This window comes from Cyprinodon variegatus, unplaced genomic scaffold (assembly GCF_000732505.1).
Source record: "Cyprinodon variegatus isolate N-32 unplaced genomic scaffold, C_variegatus-1.0 Scaffold229, whole genome shotgun sequence".
NCBI lineage: Eukaryota > Metazoa > Chordata > Actinopteri > Cyprinodontiformes > Cyprinodontidae > Cyprinodon > Cyprinodon variegatus.
In genome coordinates, this window is record NW_015150682.1 from 142,248 (window position 1) to 160,477 (window position 18,230).

The 18,230-nt window shown below is 37.4% G+C and overlaps 2 protein-coding genes across 2 annotated transcripts in view; both read left to right on the top strand.

Annotated features, from left to right (window-relative positions):
* On the top strand, positions 1–12,790 carry prpf3 (pre-mRNA processing factor 3). Its single transcript, XM_015381152.1, has 17 exons — positions 1–166; positions 558–711; positions 3,391–3,521; positions 3,647–3,814; positions 3,907–3,993; positions 4,121–4,359; positions 4,478–4,596; positions 8,456–8,643; positions 8,737–8,903; positions 9,032–9,114; positions 9,852–9,995; positions 10,080–10,179; positions 10,281–10,394; positions 10,491–10,609; positions 11,705–11,782; positions 11,866–11,921; positions 12,018–12,790. The coding sequence occupies exons 2-17, from the start codon at positions 567–569 to the stop codon at positions 12,165–12,167; spliced, it is 2,088 nt and encodes a 695-aa protein (XP_015236638.1). The 5' UTR covers positions 1–166; positions 558–566; the 3' UTR covers positions 12,168–12,790.
* A 150-nt stretch (positions 12,791–12,940) lies between these two features.
* The window catches only part of LOC107088807 (probable threonine--tRNA ligase 2, cytoplasmic), a 44,002-nt gene continuing 38,712 nt past the window's right edge, over positions 12,941–18,230 (top strand). Inside the window, exon 1 of the mRNA XM_015381213.1 lies at positions 12,941–13,159. Within this exon, the coding sequence (XP_015236699.1) occupies positions 12,964–13,159 (196 nt within the window). The 5' untranslated portion in view covers positions 12,941–12,963. The remainder of the gene's footprint in view (positions 13,160–18,230) is intronic.

Genomic DNA, 18,230 nt, shown 5'->3' on the forward strand with positions numbered 1-18,230 from the left:
CTGTTCCGGGTCCCGTAACAGAAACGTCGCGTGAACGGCGCGGCTAAACGTAAAGTTTTATAGGAAAACTTAAACGTTTTTGCGTTTTAAACACCTAAAATCTGTTCTTCTTTATCCAGTTTGTACAACATACGTGTATTCGGAGGTCTATCTTCAAATACGAAAGGTTTGAAAAGTTTTTTTTGCAACGAAATACTTAAGTGTTTGTAGCTCACACACAGTAGTGTGCTAACGTCGGTTAGCAGGTTACGGTGGAGTTTTGGCGGATGTGATTGATCCTAGCTAAGTTGTTGCTCCTTGTTAGCATAAGTATCCACACACCGTAACATAGTATTTAATAAGTCACTGATATACTTCATTTTTTGTCTAAATATTTGTAATTTGTATAACCTTTGATAACGTTCGTGCAGCTTTCGGTGACTGTGCTTATGCAACGTCTTGTTTGAGACATCAGATCACAGGAAGATTCAGTTAAATATAGGATTTTTTTACCCTTTAAAATCAGCGTGTGAGATGAACGTAGATTTGTAACGTTTCTGAACTGATTTGTCTTGCAGTATTAGAGGATGTCTCTGCCAAAGCGGGAGGTGGAGGAACTGAGACCCTGGGTGGAGCGCACTGTGAAGAAGGTCCTGGGTTTCTCTGAGCCCACAGTGGTCACCGCAGCTTTACACTGCGTGGGGAAGGGGCTGGATAAAAAGAAAACCATAGGTAAACTAACTGACCCAACGTGTCCTCATACTTTTACACAACTAAAACAGAGACTTAAATATATTTATTTTGTCATTTTGTGTACACGAATGTAAACAAATAGAGATTTCGTTAAGAACAGCTCACCAGACATTTTCATTTTTAAGTCCATCCATCCATCCTTTTTCTTACAAGCTTATCCCAAGTGGGGTCGCGAGGGGTGCTGGTGCCTATCTCCAGCAGTCAGTGGTCGAGAGGCGGAGTACACCCTGGACAGGTCGCCAGTTCATCGCAGGGCAACACAGAGACACACAGGACAAACAACCATTCACACACACACTCACACCTAAGAGAAGCCGATTAACCTAACGTCATTTTTTTGGACTGTGGGAGGAACCCGGAGTACCCGGAGAGAACCCACGCATGCTCAGGGAGAACATGCAAACTCCATGCAGAAAGACCCTTCAAACCCAGAACCTTCTTGCTGCAAGGCAGCAGTGCTACCCACTGCGTCACTGAGCAGCCCGATTTATTTAAAGTTCAGCCTTGAAAACAGTTTAAAAAAACAATATAAACGTATGACTGTATATTTACAGTTCTAACATTTCAGGTTGTATTTTTTTACTATGGGGCTAGCCTTCTACACTACAGGTTAACTTGAAAGTTAGTCAAAATATTAGGACCAACAGAACGCAGTAAAAGACTTAATTTTTTTAAATGAAGTACATCAAGTTTGACAAATTGGAGTTAATATTACTGTCCAGAAACTTGTTATTTCATGATTTAATTACTCGTATTTACACAAGTAATTTCATTTAGACTGGTGGTCATCTCCCATACAACAGGAGAACTGTATCATAGACACAAGATTCAGTTACATAGTCACAACTATGTAACCGTGTCACACATTCATGTTTCATTTATGATTGAAAGCTCCCATGGTTGACTGCAATCACACAAATTCTACACCATAAGATGTAAACAGGATTAATGCGGTATTACTTTTAAAATCACTTTTATTTAAGAGCTTCCATTTTAAAATAATTGCACAGAGTGATCCCAAAGCACACCATGTGGTGTTTTTGCATATTGCTGTATCGTCATTTTTCATTGTTATGTTGTTTAAAGAAAATTTTAGGGTTTGTTTTATGTTTTACCTTAATGAGCCATACCATCAGTTTCTTATTGGGTTATTTGTTTGTAAAAAATATGTATTCTTTTCATTTAATTATATTTTAATTGGGTTGGACATTTGAATTATTTATATGAGGCTTAAAGGGGAATTTAGACTTTTTGTTCAAAGAGTAGTTGCAATCGTTTTTCACCATAATAATCATTAATCATAGAACTATATCCGTTTTTTTTTGTAAACAAGGGTTTGGCAACATGGATTTGAAATGTCATCACTTTCTTTTTGGCATTTATTTCAATGATTTTAGATTGAAACAAATGTCACTCTGAAAAAGTTAAATGTGGTCAAATAGATTATTTTACTTTAGTGTTTAGCTGTCTTGCTAAACTCTAATTGATAACTGCATGCAATGCTATTTGCAATGGTAAATTCATTATTTGTTTTTGTTATAAAAAAACACGGCTGAAAATATAGTTCTATCAATCCTGAGTCTCCTGACAGTTTGGGGGTTTGCAAATGTCAGAGATTGTTATTAACAGATTGTAACTAATTGTTATTCCACTATTACTTTCTTTTTTGCTTTATCCAATGATTTCTAGGAGTTGATTAATTGGCCATTGCTAGCAAACACACACACACACACACACACATAAGCACAGTATGTACACATAATAATTATGTACACATAAGAATTAAAACAAATGTGCCAAATCTAATGTGGTACTTTAATTCAAAACAGAAAAGCAACAATTACCAATTCCTAACACAATAACAACAATTTTACAGCTATGGTAGGGGTTTCTATTCCATTAATCTAGATTTTAATACATGGATTAAAGCAAAAGATTAAATAAACAGCCATAAACTGCAATTATAGTTTCCTTGTAAACATAGTAATTGCACAGAATACTCCCTTTGTACTATTCTGAGTTTGTAGTACTAGGAATACTTTGAAATGAAATTAGATGTTTAATTAGTCAGGCTATTTGCTCAAGTTCAGCTTATAGGTGAATACTTAACACACCAGTCTTCTTTATATTTAGTTTATTTTTACAATCAGTTTTTTCTTAGTGATATGTAGGTAAAACGTTAGCTATTTTGGGCTGGATTTTGTGATATAATAATTAGCTTAACCAGCTGTTTGAAAATCAAATGATTTTAGTTGTAATTCTTTTCTTTTAAAGAAATCTTGTGCTTTTGTTTTGTCCAATTTTCTCCTCAAGTAATGTGGTTGATGTTTATAGGAATGATAAAGTCAAGGTATCACTTTTTCAAGATTCTTAAGGATGCTTGGTTAAAATGTCAGCGATTGGGTGATTGTGCAATGGAAAAAGGGCAATTATATGCTGAGTGCTTTTTGAGATTAGTAGTTTTCTCTTCTTTTTTTTTTTTTTTCTTCTGTATAGCTTTCAGGGCAATCTGTCATATTCAAACCTACACATTAAATGATTAGGAGAAGTGTTTGCAAATGATTCTGTATTCTGCTAAGGTTATCTTTCAAAAGTTTTTTTACTGACATTGATTTACTGTTAGGTACTTAAGTTTTTTTTTTTTGTTTTTGCCCTCAGACCAGCTGCGTCCGTTCCTCGATGACTCTGCAGGAGGGTTTGTAGAGCGTCTGTTCGAAGCCCTTGAGGAAAGCCGTAGCAGCCGGGGCAGCAAAGGTGGAGGTGAAAAGAACCGGAAGAGAGAACTTAAGGTAACGCAACTTAAAACTAGTTTTTCATAATTTATACAGATTTTATTAAAACTAGGAGTTGGAGACTAGGTGAGGAAGTACACAACAATGGTGTGTTTGCTTCTGATCTTGCTCTTTGGACTTAGGATGTCTTTGGAGAGGAGGCAGAGAAGGGGGCGCTGAAGGCAGCTAAAGATACAGGAGATGGAACATCAGTCAAAAGAAAACGAGTCCCACGCTTCCAGGAGGTGGAGGAGCCTGAGGTTGTTCCTGGAACGCCATCTGAAAGCCCTGCTATGCTCACCAAAATGCAGGTAAAATAAATGTGGTGCAGCTCAAATTTACCGAATCTTAAATTATTTATTTATTTATTCTAAATACACCTGTCATTTATTTTGCAAAACAGATCAAACAGATGATGGAAGCAGCCACTAAACAGATTGAAGAAAGGAAGAAACAGCTGAGCTTTCCATCACCAGCCCCATCTGCAACAGTAATTTTCTATACAAACTTTATAGCAAAAACAAAGTTTAGACAGTTTTAAAATATCCATTATTTGACTCTGTGAACGTTTTGTTTGACTATCTGACTTCTGTGGTTGTCCTTTCTCACCATTACAGGCAGATGTGTCACGGCTTCCTGGTAATCCTGCTAGTGGAGGAGCCTCATCAATCGCCCCCTCTCAGGCTGCCAGCTTTATGAATGATGCGATAGAAAAAGCCCGCAAAGCAGCTGAGCTACAGGCCCGGATCCAGTCTCAATTGGCTATGAAACCTGGTATCCTAGGCACTTTGGGAAACGCAGGCCCGCCAAACTTTGTCACCCTTGCCAACCTGCACGCGATGGGAATTGCACCACCGTCAGTGACAACTTGGAAAAAAATTCTTATTTCATTTGCAAAACAAGAAAATTGGAGGCCAGAATGTTCATAGCACCTGAAATGATTTTTTTTTTTCATTTCTTGTGGGAAATTACAGGAAAGTTGAAGCAAAGGAGGTGAACAAACCAACACCTCTGATTCTGGATGACAAAGGTAGAACTGTTGATGCTACAGGAAAAGAGATTGAACTCACACACCGTATGCCCACCCTCAAGGGTAAGTGCTTGGTTATTATTAAATGAAGATGTTTAAAACTCATTTATTATTTGAACAGTAATGAGATTTTGAAACATTGGTGAATTGAAATAGAAATATTTTTGAGACCTTTTTTCCCATGTTGCATTTAGAACTCGGGTGAAAGAGTAGAAATAATTTATTTAATTTCTAGGGATATTATATCTAAACATGGTGCCAGTGAGATACAGAATGTATAGTTATATAGTTGAGATATATATATATATATATATATATATATATATATATATATATATGAGATCTCATCTATAAGACATATTTGTGTTGTATGACAGTGTTTCCCAACCTTATTTTTATTTGTTTACCCCTTTGGTCATTTTGTCTTACCATGACTACCCCTCTCAGTCAAAAGTATTGATGATTGTCCAAAATTGGAATGTACAATAACTAATTATAAAATAAAAAATATTTTACTTAATCTTTTCATTTGAGCACTTAATTATTAGGCATTTAATGCTTTCAGTCTCAAATAAAAAAAAAAACAACATAAATATGTTTCCTGGAAGTTGATAAAGAATCAAAAATAAATACAAAATAAAATAATTTTTTAACCCTATATTTATAAAACTGGAGCTCCTTTATAATCACATTTAAACTTGATGAATTGGGAAAAAATTATAGAACAAAAATTATCGTCAGACTGACTAAAGTTTTACTTTGTTTTAATCAAGACACCTGAGCTGCTTTGATGAGCTCCGATATTTTACTGCCTTAGAAATAAAATATTTAAATGTAACCCCTTGCAATGCATTTACCCCCGGCTGGTATTTAGTGGTGTATGGGATTATTTTTCATACCATAAATTCTCAAAACGTCTATTGTCACTCCATTGTACAGCTTTGTTTTGGAACCTTAACACAAACAGAACTGAGTACGCATTTTAACAGCCTAAAGTAGCCTCACCTTAAAAAGGTGACACCAAAGTAAAAAGGAGGATTCACACTTTCACTGAACTCTGCTGTTTGGGAATAATAGGGTTTTCTTTTATGTTTTTGAGTTTACCAAAGTCAACTCCATGCATTTATTCAGTAAAATATTATTAAATTTTAACTATATATTAATATAAAATATTTGGCAATATGCAGTACTCATTTATTATGAAATAATATTTGATATTTTATCCTTTTCTTTTAACCTGCTGCGCTACATCTCTCCATGTGGAAGCCACACATTTCATGATGTTACGCTAGAGCTGCCGCATCATTTTTTTATGCTACTTCTAGCAATTGGCCTCTTCTTTAGGAAGGCTAAACAAAGTCAGCACTTACAGCGAAATCTTTTCCCAAACTTTAGGGCCCTTAGATACTTGATTGGACTGTTTTCAGGCTATGAGCTGCATGAAGTCTGCATGTATGCTTCAGGCTTCTTAGTCATAACTATATTTCTCATGGCAAATACCTATTTTCTGTCCCCACTGCACAATGACAGGAGTGTGGTCAGAAGGACAACGCTCCAGGGAAGTGAGGCGGCTGTGACATTATGCTGCATTCACACCGGCATCGAAAATACGCTAACACAGAAATCTGGGCGCTGGGTCAGACGCTGGATCAAACTGTGGTCAACTTTCTTTGATGCTCTGGTTGTTTATCTGCTCTGTTTTGTAGCTTCAAGCTAGAGAGCAGCTTGGCTTTCATTTATGAGTTGGAAAAATAGTTTTAACACATTTTTTAGGGAGAAAGTCCACCTCCAAGCATCATCTGTGCAGTCAGTTCATCAGGATTATGATGCTACAAAAATATGCAGTTATTGTTCTGAGTGCCAGACCGCCAATAGGCAGCGCTGGAAATCACCACTGAAAGCTTTCTGCTGCCAGCAGCAGAGAGCCTTCAGTGGCTGGAAGTGACTAAAAGGCGTTGTTATGGTTTTGGGTAAAAACTGCGAGTACCAGAACATACAATCAAATATTTTTCGTCGGCAGGCTGTAAGATTTTTAGTTAATTTCTGTATTTATACGTTTTTTTTTTTTTGTCATAGTTCATAAACAAATGTTTTATTGCAGCAATAATAATCAGAGCGCCCTCTCTTTTCCTTCTACATAACAATCCATTCTTCCTGCTTTTTTTTTTTTTAACCTTAGGGTTTTTTTGTTTTGTTTTTTGAGTTTTTACGGCACTAGTGTCTCGTTTTTATTTATTTTTTTGACAGTAGGCTACCAGGAAAGGGCATGTAAGAGAGGGGAAGAGACATGTAGCAAAGGACCACAGGCCGCATTAGAACCTGGGTCGGCAGCGTCGAGGACTAAGGCCTCCGTACATGGGTCGCATGTGCTAACCACTGTGCCACCTGCACGCCTTAACCTTTGGATTGTTACTCTATCTGCAGAAGCGATGACAGCTTGGAAGTAGTGGCTCTCTTCCCCAAAAAAACTCCTAGATCAGCTTTTCTGATTGGTTGATGCTCCGGCGTCCAGGTTCAATTTACTGAACTGCAGCGTCAAACGCTCGGATGCCAGAACGCTCAAACGCACTGCTCCTGATGCTCCACTGGACCCCTCGACGCTATCCCCCATAGGCTTTGCATGTAAACCAGATGCTTTGACGTCCAGAACACACCTGATGTGAACGCATTAGAGGTCCTTGCGACTGGCTGCTCCGGGCAGTGTTTCGCTGCCCCCCTATAAACCCAGGAAGCCTGGTCAACTCGGTGTCACAATTAAAATGCAAGTGAATATCGTTGCTGCAAGCTCTTCCAGGATGACCATGTCCTGGAAATCTCAGAGGTTTTACTCTGACATGCATGAATCAAGCAAAATACCACTTCTGACTTGGTTTTTAAGAACAAATAGCATTATAACGTTAAAAACTGAAAGTTAATTGTGTATGATTTAGGCCCTTTGATATTTCTCACGCAGCTAGTGGAGGAGACATAAACCAGACCGAAACTTTGTCTGTATCTTAACGTCCTCCCTAACTCCTATATAGATGTCTGTACAGGGGTTACACCATTTTATACAAGTGTCCTAACGTCTAGTGGATGAAAAATCTGTGAACTCAAAATTTCCCATGATGCAACTTAAGAAGTAGTGTGCATACATAATCACTAGATGAGCATATATATCCTAGAATGCTTTGCAAGAGCTCTCATAGCAAGCATCATGTGATTTGTTATGTGGTGGGGAAGAACAAAGATGGTAGAGGCACTGTGCACGGAGGCGGAGTTACATCACCAACTGGGATCCAAAATTAGACAAAATCAGTCCGAACAGTCAATTAACTTTTTCACTATGAAATATATAGTCCCTGCTCTATAGAGTGATTGATTTTTTCTTTTTCTTTTTTTGACATATGTCAAAGGAAAAAGTTTTTAAAGTATTTATACTATGAAGCTTTTCATACTTCGTTACTATTAATAACATAGTTTCAGACCCAATTTTTGAGGTGGTCTCATTCCTTTTCCAAGTGGACCTCGGTGCAGTTCCTTCCAGGTGTGAATACAAACCCACATAGGTCCGACCAAAATATAGGAAGCCTACATCTCCCTTGACTTAGGAAGCCATCGTAGTATTAAACAGGCCGTTTAATAGAACAACGGCAACAGAAACGAGAACTTTTAACTTTAGCGCTGTGAGTCTCTACTGGAAGCTGCCGCGGTGCATGCTGGGACAGCTGTCAGTCTTGAGAAAGCACAAGTCTGCTCTGATGCATACTCTGTAAATAGGGAGGGGCAAGAACATCATCTGGGGAGTTTGTTTGTTCTGGGTTTTGTGTTTTTGTTAATTGGAACAATGCTGGGCCTCCCGTCTGGTTATTATAAATATTTCATGTTATCTTATATTGTTGACTATGGAAACTGCTCTAAATGGTCTCCTGTCCCTGTACAGCTAACATACGGGCTGTAAAGAGGGAGCAGTTTCGCCAGCAGCTGAAGGAGAAGCCTGGAGATGACATAGAGTCTACATCCTACTTTGACCAGCGTGTACCAATAACACCCGCTCAGCGAGCTCGCAGGGGCTTCAAATTCCACGAACCGGGCCGCTTTGAGAAGATTGCTCAGAGAGTTCGAACCAAGGTAGAAATATAAGTTCTCTATCTTAAGATTTATTTTTTTGTTTAATGGAACATGTTGCATCTTTAATGCCTTCTCTTGGTCTAACACACTCAGGCTCAGCTGGAGAGGCTGCAGAATGAAATTGCTCAGGCTGCAAAGAAAACAGGAATTCAAGCGTCCACCAAGCTGGCACTGATTGCTCCGAAAAAAGAGATTGGAGAAGGGGAGGTTCCTCATATTGAGTGGTGGGACTCGTTCATATTACCATCCAACACGGCCATGTAAGGAAATCAATGAGGCTGTTTGGCTAGACGTTGTATTCTTGACAGTGCTGTTTAAATATTACAGATAACAGATGTGAAAAAATGACTGACTTATTATTCTCCTTTTCTATTTCCCGGTTGACCAGAAATCCGGACTCAAAATTTGAAGAGTTTGACCTTTTTGGTGTAACAAATCTAGTAGAACATCCCGCTCAAATTAGTCCACCAGGTAAGTTATGGTTTAGAAATTCAGAGTTTTATACTTCTGCTGTATTGTATTTTATTATAACTTTTTGTTACTATACTTTACTTGTCAAACCTATTATTACGAGTGGTTCAAAATCCGGCATTAGCTAATACCCTTTCCCACTTCAATCCTCTTTGAGCTTAATAAAACCAATGCCCACTCAACAGTGCTGTAACTATTAATACAGTATAACAGTTCACTCAACAGTGACAAAGGTAGATATTTTTACTCTGCCTGTCCTGCCCTAATGCAATAGTTTAATTTAGTTAAGAAGCATAAACTTTAAATCTTTTTATCTCGCCTAGCCTGCCAAGTGTCTGTTCAAGTTGCAGATCTTTACCTTTTTAATAACGTCAGCTTTATTTTACAGCTCTTAAGTGTCTTTTATTGCCTTTGTTAAACATTTCCTGATCCTCTATTAAAATCAGAAATTGGTCCAATATCATCTAAAAAAAACTGTATAGAAATATATGGCCCTATATGCTGAATATTGTCTGTTTAGAGTAGCCCATTGGTTTATAATAAATGGATCAATTGTTCTCATAACTGTAAAGTAAATTTGTATTGCAACACCTCTAGTCTTTATCATAGTTTTTTTTTTACTCTCGATTATATTAATATAAATTCAAAAAGCAGATTTTGTCCTTTGCCCATGACTAAAGCATTCTGATGTCGTTATAGTTGTCCTCATTACTAGTGGCTGCATTTCTCTCCTCCAGTTGACACAGACAAACCAGTAACATTAGGAGTGTACCTTACAAAGAAGGAACAGAAGAAACTTAGGAGACAAACACGGAGAGAAGGACAAAAGGAAGTTCAGGAAAAGGTTCGCCTTGGACTGATGCCTCCACCAGAACCAAAAGGTACACATATAGATATGGTAGGGAACAATTACTGGGTTGGATCAAGTTGAATGTTGCTATTGATGTTTGTTTCTATTCTCTCAGTACGTATCTCTAATCTGATGCGAGTCTTGGGGACGGAGGCTGTTCAGGATCCCACTAAAGTAGAAGCACACGTGAGGGCGCAGATGGCCAAGAGACAAAAGTTTGTAACATCGTCAAGTTTGCAACATCAATTCAAAGACTAATCATCTTGGCATTTCTTTTAAAATCAAACTGATTTTTTTTTTTGTTGTCAAACTGCAGAGCTCATGAAGAGGCCAATGCAGCTCGTAAGCTGACAGCAGAGCAGAGGAAAGAAAAGAAGGTTAAGAAGTTAAAAGAAGACCTTACTAATGGTGTTCATGTTTCAGTGTACAGGTAAGCAAAGAGGATATGAATCACTATGATTGTGCCAAAATATGTGTTATGATCAGCAATTGTGGCCCAGTTTAACATTCTATGGCTGTCGTTTAGGATCCGTAACCTGCAAAATCCAGCAAAGAAATTTAAAGTGGAGGCAAACGCCAACCAGCTGTACCTGACGGGCACAGTGGTTCTGCACAGAGACGTCAATCTAGTTGTAGTGGAGGGAGGTAAGAATTTATGCTTTGATCTATATAGAAGTGGTACGTTTCATATTTTAAAGGTTAAGATCAATGTGTTTGCCAAGGCTGTGTGTAGATTTAGCATCAGCTAAAGGAAGATTAGAAATGGACATAGCAGTAAATAAATAAAATTGATAAATTAATACATGGAACTTTTATTGATCTCACAATGGTGAAATTAACTCTCTGCATTTAACCCATCTCCTTTGGGGAGCAGTGAGCTTTTTGCTTCAATTACAAAGGCTATTCATTTAAATTAAGTAAAATGGGAATTTTTAACTGTTATTTAATTCTTTCATGTATTAAAATTAACCAGATAATATGGAATAGATTTGTATTCATTCAGGTCAGTGTTTTATTGTCGAGACATTCTGATCTCAAAAAGATAGGATGATCTTTAAATTTTTGTGTTAAATAAGAAACCAAAACCACCTTTTGTTGGGTCATTAGTTAAAATCTTGTGTATCTTACCGGTGGTTCAAGTGAGCTCATGGTGCTGTTTTCTTTTAAAACATAAAAACCTGAACTTTTATGCTTCTTAGAAAAGCTCTTTATGTTGTCCCAACTAGCAACTGCACATCTCCTCCATCACACCATCCGCAGGGGGTAAACTGACAGTGAAGAATTGTAAATTGTACAGCCAGAGCCATAATAATGAAAATGTTTTGTTTAAACATCATACAGAATGGGTAAAAACATCACTCTAGATGTATTGAGACAGGGAGGCTGAATAGAAAAATGTTCTCGACATCTTTAGACAATTATAAGAAATGTGAAAGATAAAGCTTACTATTTTAACTTTATAAACAGGCACTACTTGTGATATATCACATAAAATGGTGTTAATATGACAGAACTTGGAAAAAATAACTGATGCAAGTCTTTAATGAGATTATGTTTGCTTATTATGTTAGTTAGATGCGTTGCAAAAAATACATCTAACACTATTGGATTGTTTACTGTTTTTAAGTGTTTTTGCAAACCAATAAATTTTTTTGCAACTAAAAACAAAAGTATTTTGGTGTTAAATACATTTTGATTTTGATCTTGCACTTAAACCTTGATTTTCTGTTTCCATTTTAGGCCCTAAAGCCCAGAAAAAGTTCAAGAGGCTGATGATGCACAGAATTAAATGGGAGGAACACAACAGTAAAAGAGATGGTACAATTGTTTTCAGTCTGGTTTGATTTTTGGGGAGGGGGGGCTTAATACCTGGGAAACCTTATTTAATATTTATCTCTTAGATCCAGATGGCGATGATGATACCAGGAGAAACAACAAGTGTTGGCTTATTTGGGAGGTCGGTGTGCCCACGTTCTACATCTTGCAGGCATATCTTTAATTTTGTTGCTTCTTCTGTATTATCTAATGTCAACTGTTTCTTCTTGCTCCACAGGGGACAGCTAAGGAGCGGAGCTTTGGAGAGATGAAGTTCAAGCAGTGCCCCACTGAGAACATGGCTCGAGAGCATTTCAAGAAGCACGGCACAGAACACTACTGGGACTTAGCGCTGAGCCAGAGTGTGTTGGAAGGCACAGATGACTGAAACAAACCAGTGGAGTGGTTGATTTAGTCAGTGACTACCACCGTCAAGCCTGCAGATCGCCTGCCTAAAAGCCAGCCGCCCCATCTGCTGGTTACTGGATGGACATAGGCTTCACTAAGACACTTGAACATAAAAAAGGAGCGACAACGAACATGTGCGAGTCATTTCCTTCTGCTTTTTTTTTGTGAGAATGGTATGGATACAGGTGTGTGTAGATAAGTATGTGTATAAATCTGCAGCGTCTTGCTCACAAAGGCTTTTTCTGTCTGACTTTAATTTTTTTTTTTGTGGATGGATTGCCTAGTTCAATATAACAACTTTTCAAAGGCATAATGTGGTGAGGAGATCTGTTGACTGATAATTTTGTGATTAAGATGTAAACTTGTCTCAATCCATTTAAACTGAAAGAGTTTAGAACCTCCCCTTATTAGAAACAACTATCACAGGTTTTGTGTTAACTCAGTGAAAAATGCACACAAAACCAAAACCACACAAGCTTTCCCCTCGAAAACCAGGATCCAAAATGCTTTAATGCAAGTTTCATTGAATAAAAGCATTTTTTTTTTTTTTTTGGCTTTGTAGCTACCCTTCACTCATACCATAGCGGTTTCTGCCTCAAATAAACAGAAATACAACAAATTTTGCCTCCTATTTTTTCTAAAGAATTTAATATAGTGTTTTTTGCACCTTTTTTTTTTTTTTATTAAAACCACTGGGGGCGTGTGTTCCCCCTCCCTCCTCGCCTTCTTTACCCCAACCTGCTTCATCCCCAACATCAGCAGGCAGAACAGGCAAGATGGCGGCCGGTTCAGGAGCAGCAAGCGGACAGGGAGCCCGCAGCTCCACTGCTTCTTTGGAAGCCTCACTGGACCGACGTTTTCAAAAAGTTTCCAACACTATGGAGTCTATACAGAGCCTCTCGGCTTGGTGCATTGAAAACAAGAAACACCACGGCCTTATTGTTCGCTACTGGATGAAGTGGTTGAAGAAATGTGAGTAGCTCGCCTCCGAAGCTACGCTGCTAGCTAGCTTACTTCAAGCTAATTTAATGACATGGCTCCTCTACGCGCTGTTTGCAAAATTCACCTAAAGCTATATGTGGAGAATCTGCAGTACTGTACGTTGCATCACAAAATGTGTCTTAAGTGTCTTTTAAACGTGGAAATTTAAGTATTCGCGTGTGGCGTTACTTCAAAATAGCTGCTAACGTAGCCAACGTCTCTGAGGGGAGTGTTTACACAGGGGCCGCTAAGAAACAACAGCTGCTAAAAACAAATTAGAAATGAAATTGTCTTAAATTGAAGCAAACCCACTCCTAGTTGTGATCTCAGTTCTACCAGCACATAAATAGCAGAGAAGGTAAAGTTTTTGCAGAGTGTTTTTAGTTTTAGCATCTCCTAAAAAAATATTAACGTATGTTTTTGACCCAATATGTTTTATTTAAACATTGAGTAAAACGTTTGAGGTGGCCTCTTCAGACAACAAAAAAATTCATATTAGACTTAAATTTAAATACTGATTGCTAGTATATTTTATAAAACAAATTAAACTGCTCCTTTATATTTTATTGCCACTATTAGAAAGTGTAATGTTATCTGCAAAATTTAATTAGGTTTGTTAAATTAACATTTTGGATAATCTCTCTTATACTGTCATTTATATTGAAGTCAGCTGTTCTTCCCCTTTGGTTGGTCCTCCAGGGGTAGTTGGTTGCTTGTTCTGCCTACTCCTACTACAGATAACATAACAAAGCAAAAACAAGATTGGCTTTGGAGACAATACAATGCTCCATATTATTCTTACAATAACATCAGCTTATTGAATTGCCACAGTACATCAAAGAGTGACTGCACCTTTCTCTAGTGTGATGCATTGAGTGAAATGGTTCAGCCCCTCCATCACTTGTCTAAATTATAAAATGCTATATTAGAATGGGGATGTGAGGAATATATATTTTTTTCCCTCATGTTGTCTGTAAGTGTAATCTGGACGATCACCTAGAATTGATGTTATATTGGTCTATGCCTAATTCTGCCTGGATTTGGTTATCCCATTCACAGTAAAAGTATCTCAAAAAGGTCTCTCAGAATATATAACAATGAATTTACAATTTTTTTTATTTTAGTTTTGATTTTGTAGATATATTGTACAACTGAAGAAATTATTTAGCAGGCTGGATTAAACAGTTTTTTAGATTCTAAACCGTATAGGGAGCTGTAAGCTAATTGGTGCAGATAAATGCTGGAATAGATAATGCAAGTTCTTAATATTTTGGATTATCTTTTGAATTATTTGTGGGTAAAAATAACTGGTTTGCTACAGAATTAGTGCAATTTACTGTAGAAGTCTGTGGATAAATATTTTAATCACAGTGATGGGCTTGCATGTAGTATTTAAAGGCAACAGGTTGTCTTGTATGTTTTGTATATCTTTATGGACACAAACTACATTTTGAAATGGTTTCTGTCAAAAAAGGACATATCTCAATATGCCTCGGGCAAGTGTAAATATATACATCATTTTCAACAACTTATGTTGCACAATTGTTAATGCAATTAAGATAAATGAATCAGTGATGCAAATAAAAAGTTTAATAATTAGGCAACAAAATACCAAAGAATAGCTAAAAAAAAAAAAAAAAAACAACGACTTAAATCAATGTTTGACAGCAGCCAGTTCATAAAAATAAGTCTTTTGCATAGAGCTAACATTTAGAAGCTCCAGAGTAGATAATATTAGTGATGTAGAGGAGTGTTGGCCTAGTGGTTAAAGCAGGCATCCTTTTGTTTTTTTACACAATGCATTTGTAAATGAATGTTAAATTAGGCTACATAAAGCCTTGATCACATGCACGGGGAGTCCTACTTTGACCTTGTGGTGACCGTTTTATTGGTTTTAGGGTTCCTAAGTTTGATTTGGTTTGTTTGTATTAATTGGAAAAGGTCATAATTGGTTAAAATAAAATTTATTAAAGCGAGTTTGCCGAAACCAGTAACTGCCTAATTAGTGATCACTAGTGGCGCTTAATTGTAGCTGTGTTGATTCAGGCAGCACAGTTTGCTTGTGGTAATTTTCTTCATAATGTTAAATATTCAGATATGTTTTATAAACTCAGTTTTGGATTGAAATCATATAAAGGATATATCTTCTAGTCATAAATATTCAATTGAAGTGGTTAAAATTGTCTAGATAATTGCTGTTTCTGGAACCCATACATGAAAATATTATGCAATATTTATTTTCATAATTACATTGTTTTCACTTTGTTTAATACTTAGAGCCTCTAGTTATGACTAGCTGTTAATGCGTAGAAAAGTATTCAATGTAGTTTTTCAGCACAGAAGTATGGGGTGTTAATATCTACTGTTAAACACCAGGGGTAGGCAATGTAAAATTGAAATCCTTTTCTCATATTCTCTGGTTTTTATTACAAAAATTCATTATTTGTTCCAAATTCTTGAAACCTGGATTTAGAGACAGGTTTTCTAGTTGCTGACCAGTCTCTAAATCCTTTCAGATTAGAAGCTGTTTCTTATGTTAATATGAAGAGGCAATCTATACTGTTTAAAAAAAAAATAAAGGGAACACACAAACGGCACTATATAACTTAAATTATATCAAACTTCTGTGAAATCCAACTGTCCGGTGAGAAGGCAAAACTGATTAATTTCACGTGTTGTTGTGCATATGGAATAGACAACAGGTGGAAATTATTGGCAGTTACCAACACACACTAAATAAAGAAGTGGTTTTGCAGGTGGAGACCACAGACCTCTTCTCATTACCTATGCTTTCTGGCTGTTTTGGTAATCTTTGAATATTGGTGGCGCTTTCACACTCTTGGTAGCATTTATTTGGAGTTCACCATGTGCTTGCCAGACGTAGCATGTCTACCTTAGGTACTGACATGAGATCCTGACCCCCTGTGAGATCATACGCTGGTGCGGTTGGCCCTGGTTTCCTCCTACTTCAGGACAATGCCAAACCTCATGTGGCTAGTGTGTGTCAGGAGATCCTGTAAGAAGGCATTGGAGCTATGGACTGGCCTGCCTGTTCCCCAGACTTAAATCAGATTGAGCACATCTGGGACATCATGTCTCGATCCATCCACCAAGGTCACGTTGGACCACAGACTGTCCAGGAGTTGGCGGATGCTTTAGTCCATGTCTCAGGGGAAGTTCCCTCAGGAGACCATCCTTCACCTCATCAGGAGCATTCCCAAGCATTGTTGGTGTCTCCTCCCTTTTTGTCCCACATATACCCCCCCATCCCATGTGTGGAGGATCCATTCACAAAGCTGGTGTACAGCTGGCTTTTGTATGTTTTATTCCTTAGCGTTGTCCATACCTTTTGGCTGGATGATGGTTCTAGTAATGGCCATGCCTTTGTTACATTTCCCAATAAAAAATTCACATACCCTTCTGTTGTTTGAACAGCCACCTTGAGGACCACAATAAGCTTTTCTTTTGTTGTTCAAATTTTCATACGGTCTATTAGAAAGTTCCCGTGATGATATTGGACTGTATTTTTTTTACTGCCTGACAGTTGTTTGATTCCTCTGCTGGATTGACAACCTTTACCTTAAAGTTTCCACCATAAATCCGCCTCAATATCTGCAAACTTGTCATCCTTTTGATCCACTCACTTCTTGGTAGCGACTCTCGTATCTGAGCAGCAAAAAAGCACCTGCTTCCTTTTTGATGCGTGTATACATTAAGTTTTGTAAAGTGTGTACAGATGCTTATGCTGCTCCTGTGTTCAATAGCAGAGAGCGGCTTTGCTATATTTGTTTTGATCAGTGGGTAAAAAGTAGTTTTGATATTTTAATAGTGAGAGTGTCCACCTCAAAACATCATTTGTGCAGTCAGTTCATCAAGATTGTGGTCCTGCCTGAAAATATTATTTTTTTGTCGGAGGCATGCAGACCCCCACATACCAGTGCTGTGCTGTCACTGGGAATACCAAGCAGCAGCTGCCTCAGACCCGGTCACCCTTGGCAGATTGGCTACCTGCTCTGGCATCTGTGGGGGACGGATGTGCAGTTATTGGGGGGTTGACGTGTTGCTGGGGGGCACACATGATTGATACCCGCTAGTCTTGAAGTTGTCGTCTTCTTTTTGCTGTTATGCCCCTTTTTTTTTTTTTTTTTTGTTCCTCTCATTTCATACAGGTATGGAAGCAGACTTCTATGGGTTACTGTATATATTCTGTGCTGTTTTCTTTGCTGTTTTATTTTCTCTCTTTTCATGCACTCTTTCCTGCCTTTATCTCTTCCTTTCTCCCCTTAGCTCTTATCCCCTCTTTCCTTCTCACCTCCCCTTCAGTCTCCATATCTGTTGAATACAATTTTACCCACTTAATAATTTTCAATAAAATAAAAATGCATCTATACAGATAGTAGAGTTTACTGCAAATTGGCATGCTAATTAAAATGGTTGTTTTCTGTCTAAAGTTTATGTAACCCATTTGTTAATGATTAATGGATCAGTTGTTTTTGACTGTTTTCAGTTTGAGTAATATCAATTGACAAAACCGTATTTGCTATAGCCTACAATTTATTTTTTTCTTGTTTACATCAACGGACAGAAAACATATTTGGTTTTTATCAGTTTTATCAATTTAAGTGGAGGGGACAACCCCAGGCATCTGCTGTTGGGGTGTGATTGGAGCGGTTCCGTGGAATTGCTGAACTCTATATAAACACTTATGTTGATCTAGCAACTACATGTTCTTATTGGCCTGTAGGAGAATCAGATTGAATAAACAAATCAGTGTGATCTAGATCAGATCTTATTTTCTCTTATGAAACTCTTATTTTTTTAGCATTTCATTCTTTGATTTCACAGTCATATAGAGACTAATATCTTTATTGTATGTGCTGCAGCGTATTGTTTCTACCGTGACAATTAATTTAACTCTATTAATTAGAGATTAGACCATTAGTTTTCAAAGTCTTCTACCAGTTTCCTTTGGTATCTGCTCTGCCAAATATTATTTTTGCCACATAACTACTTAAAAACCCAGTTGGAGTGTAACATTACATTCAGATTAAAAGAAGAGATT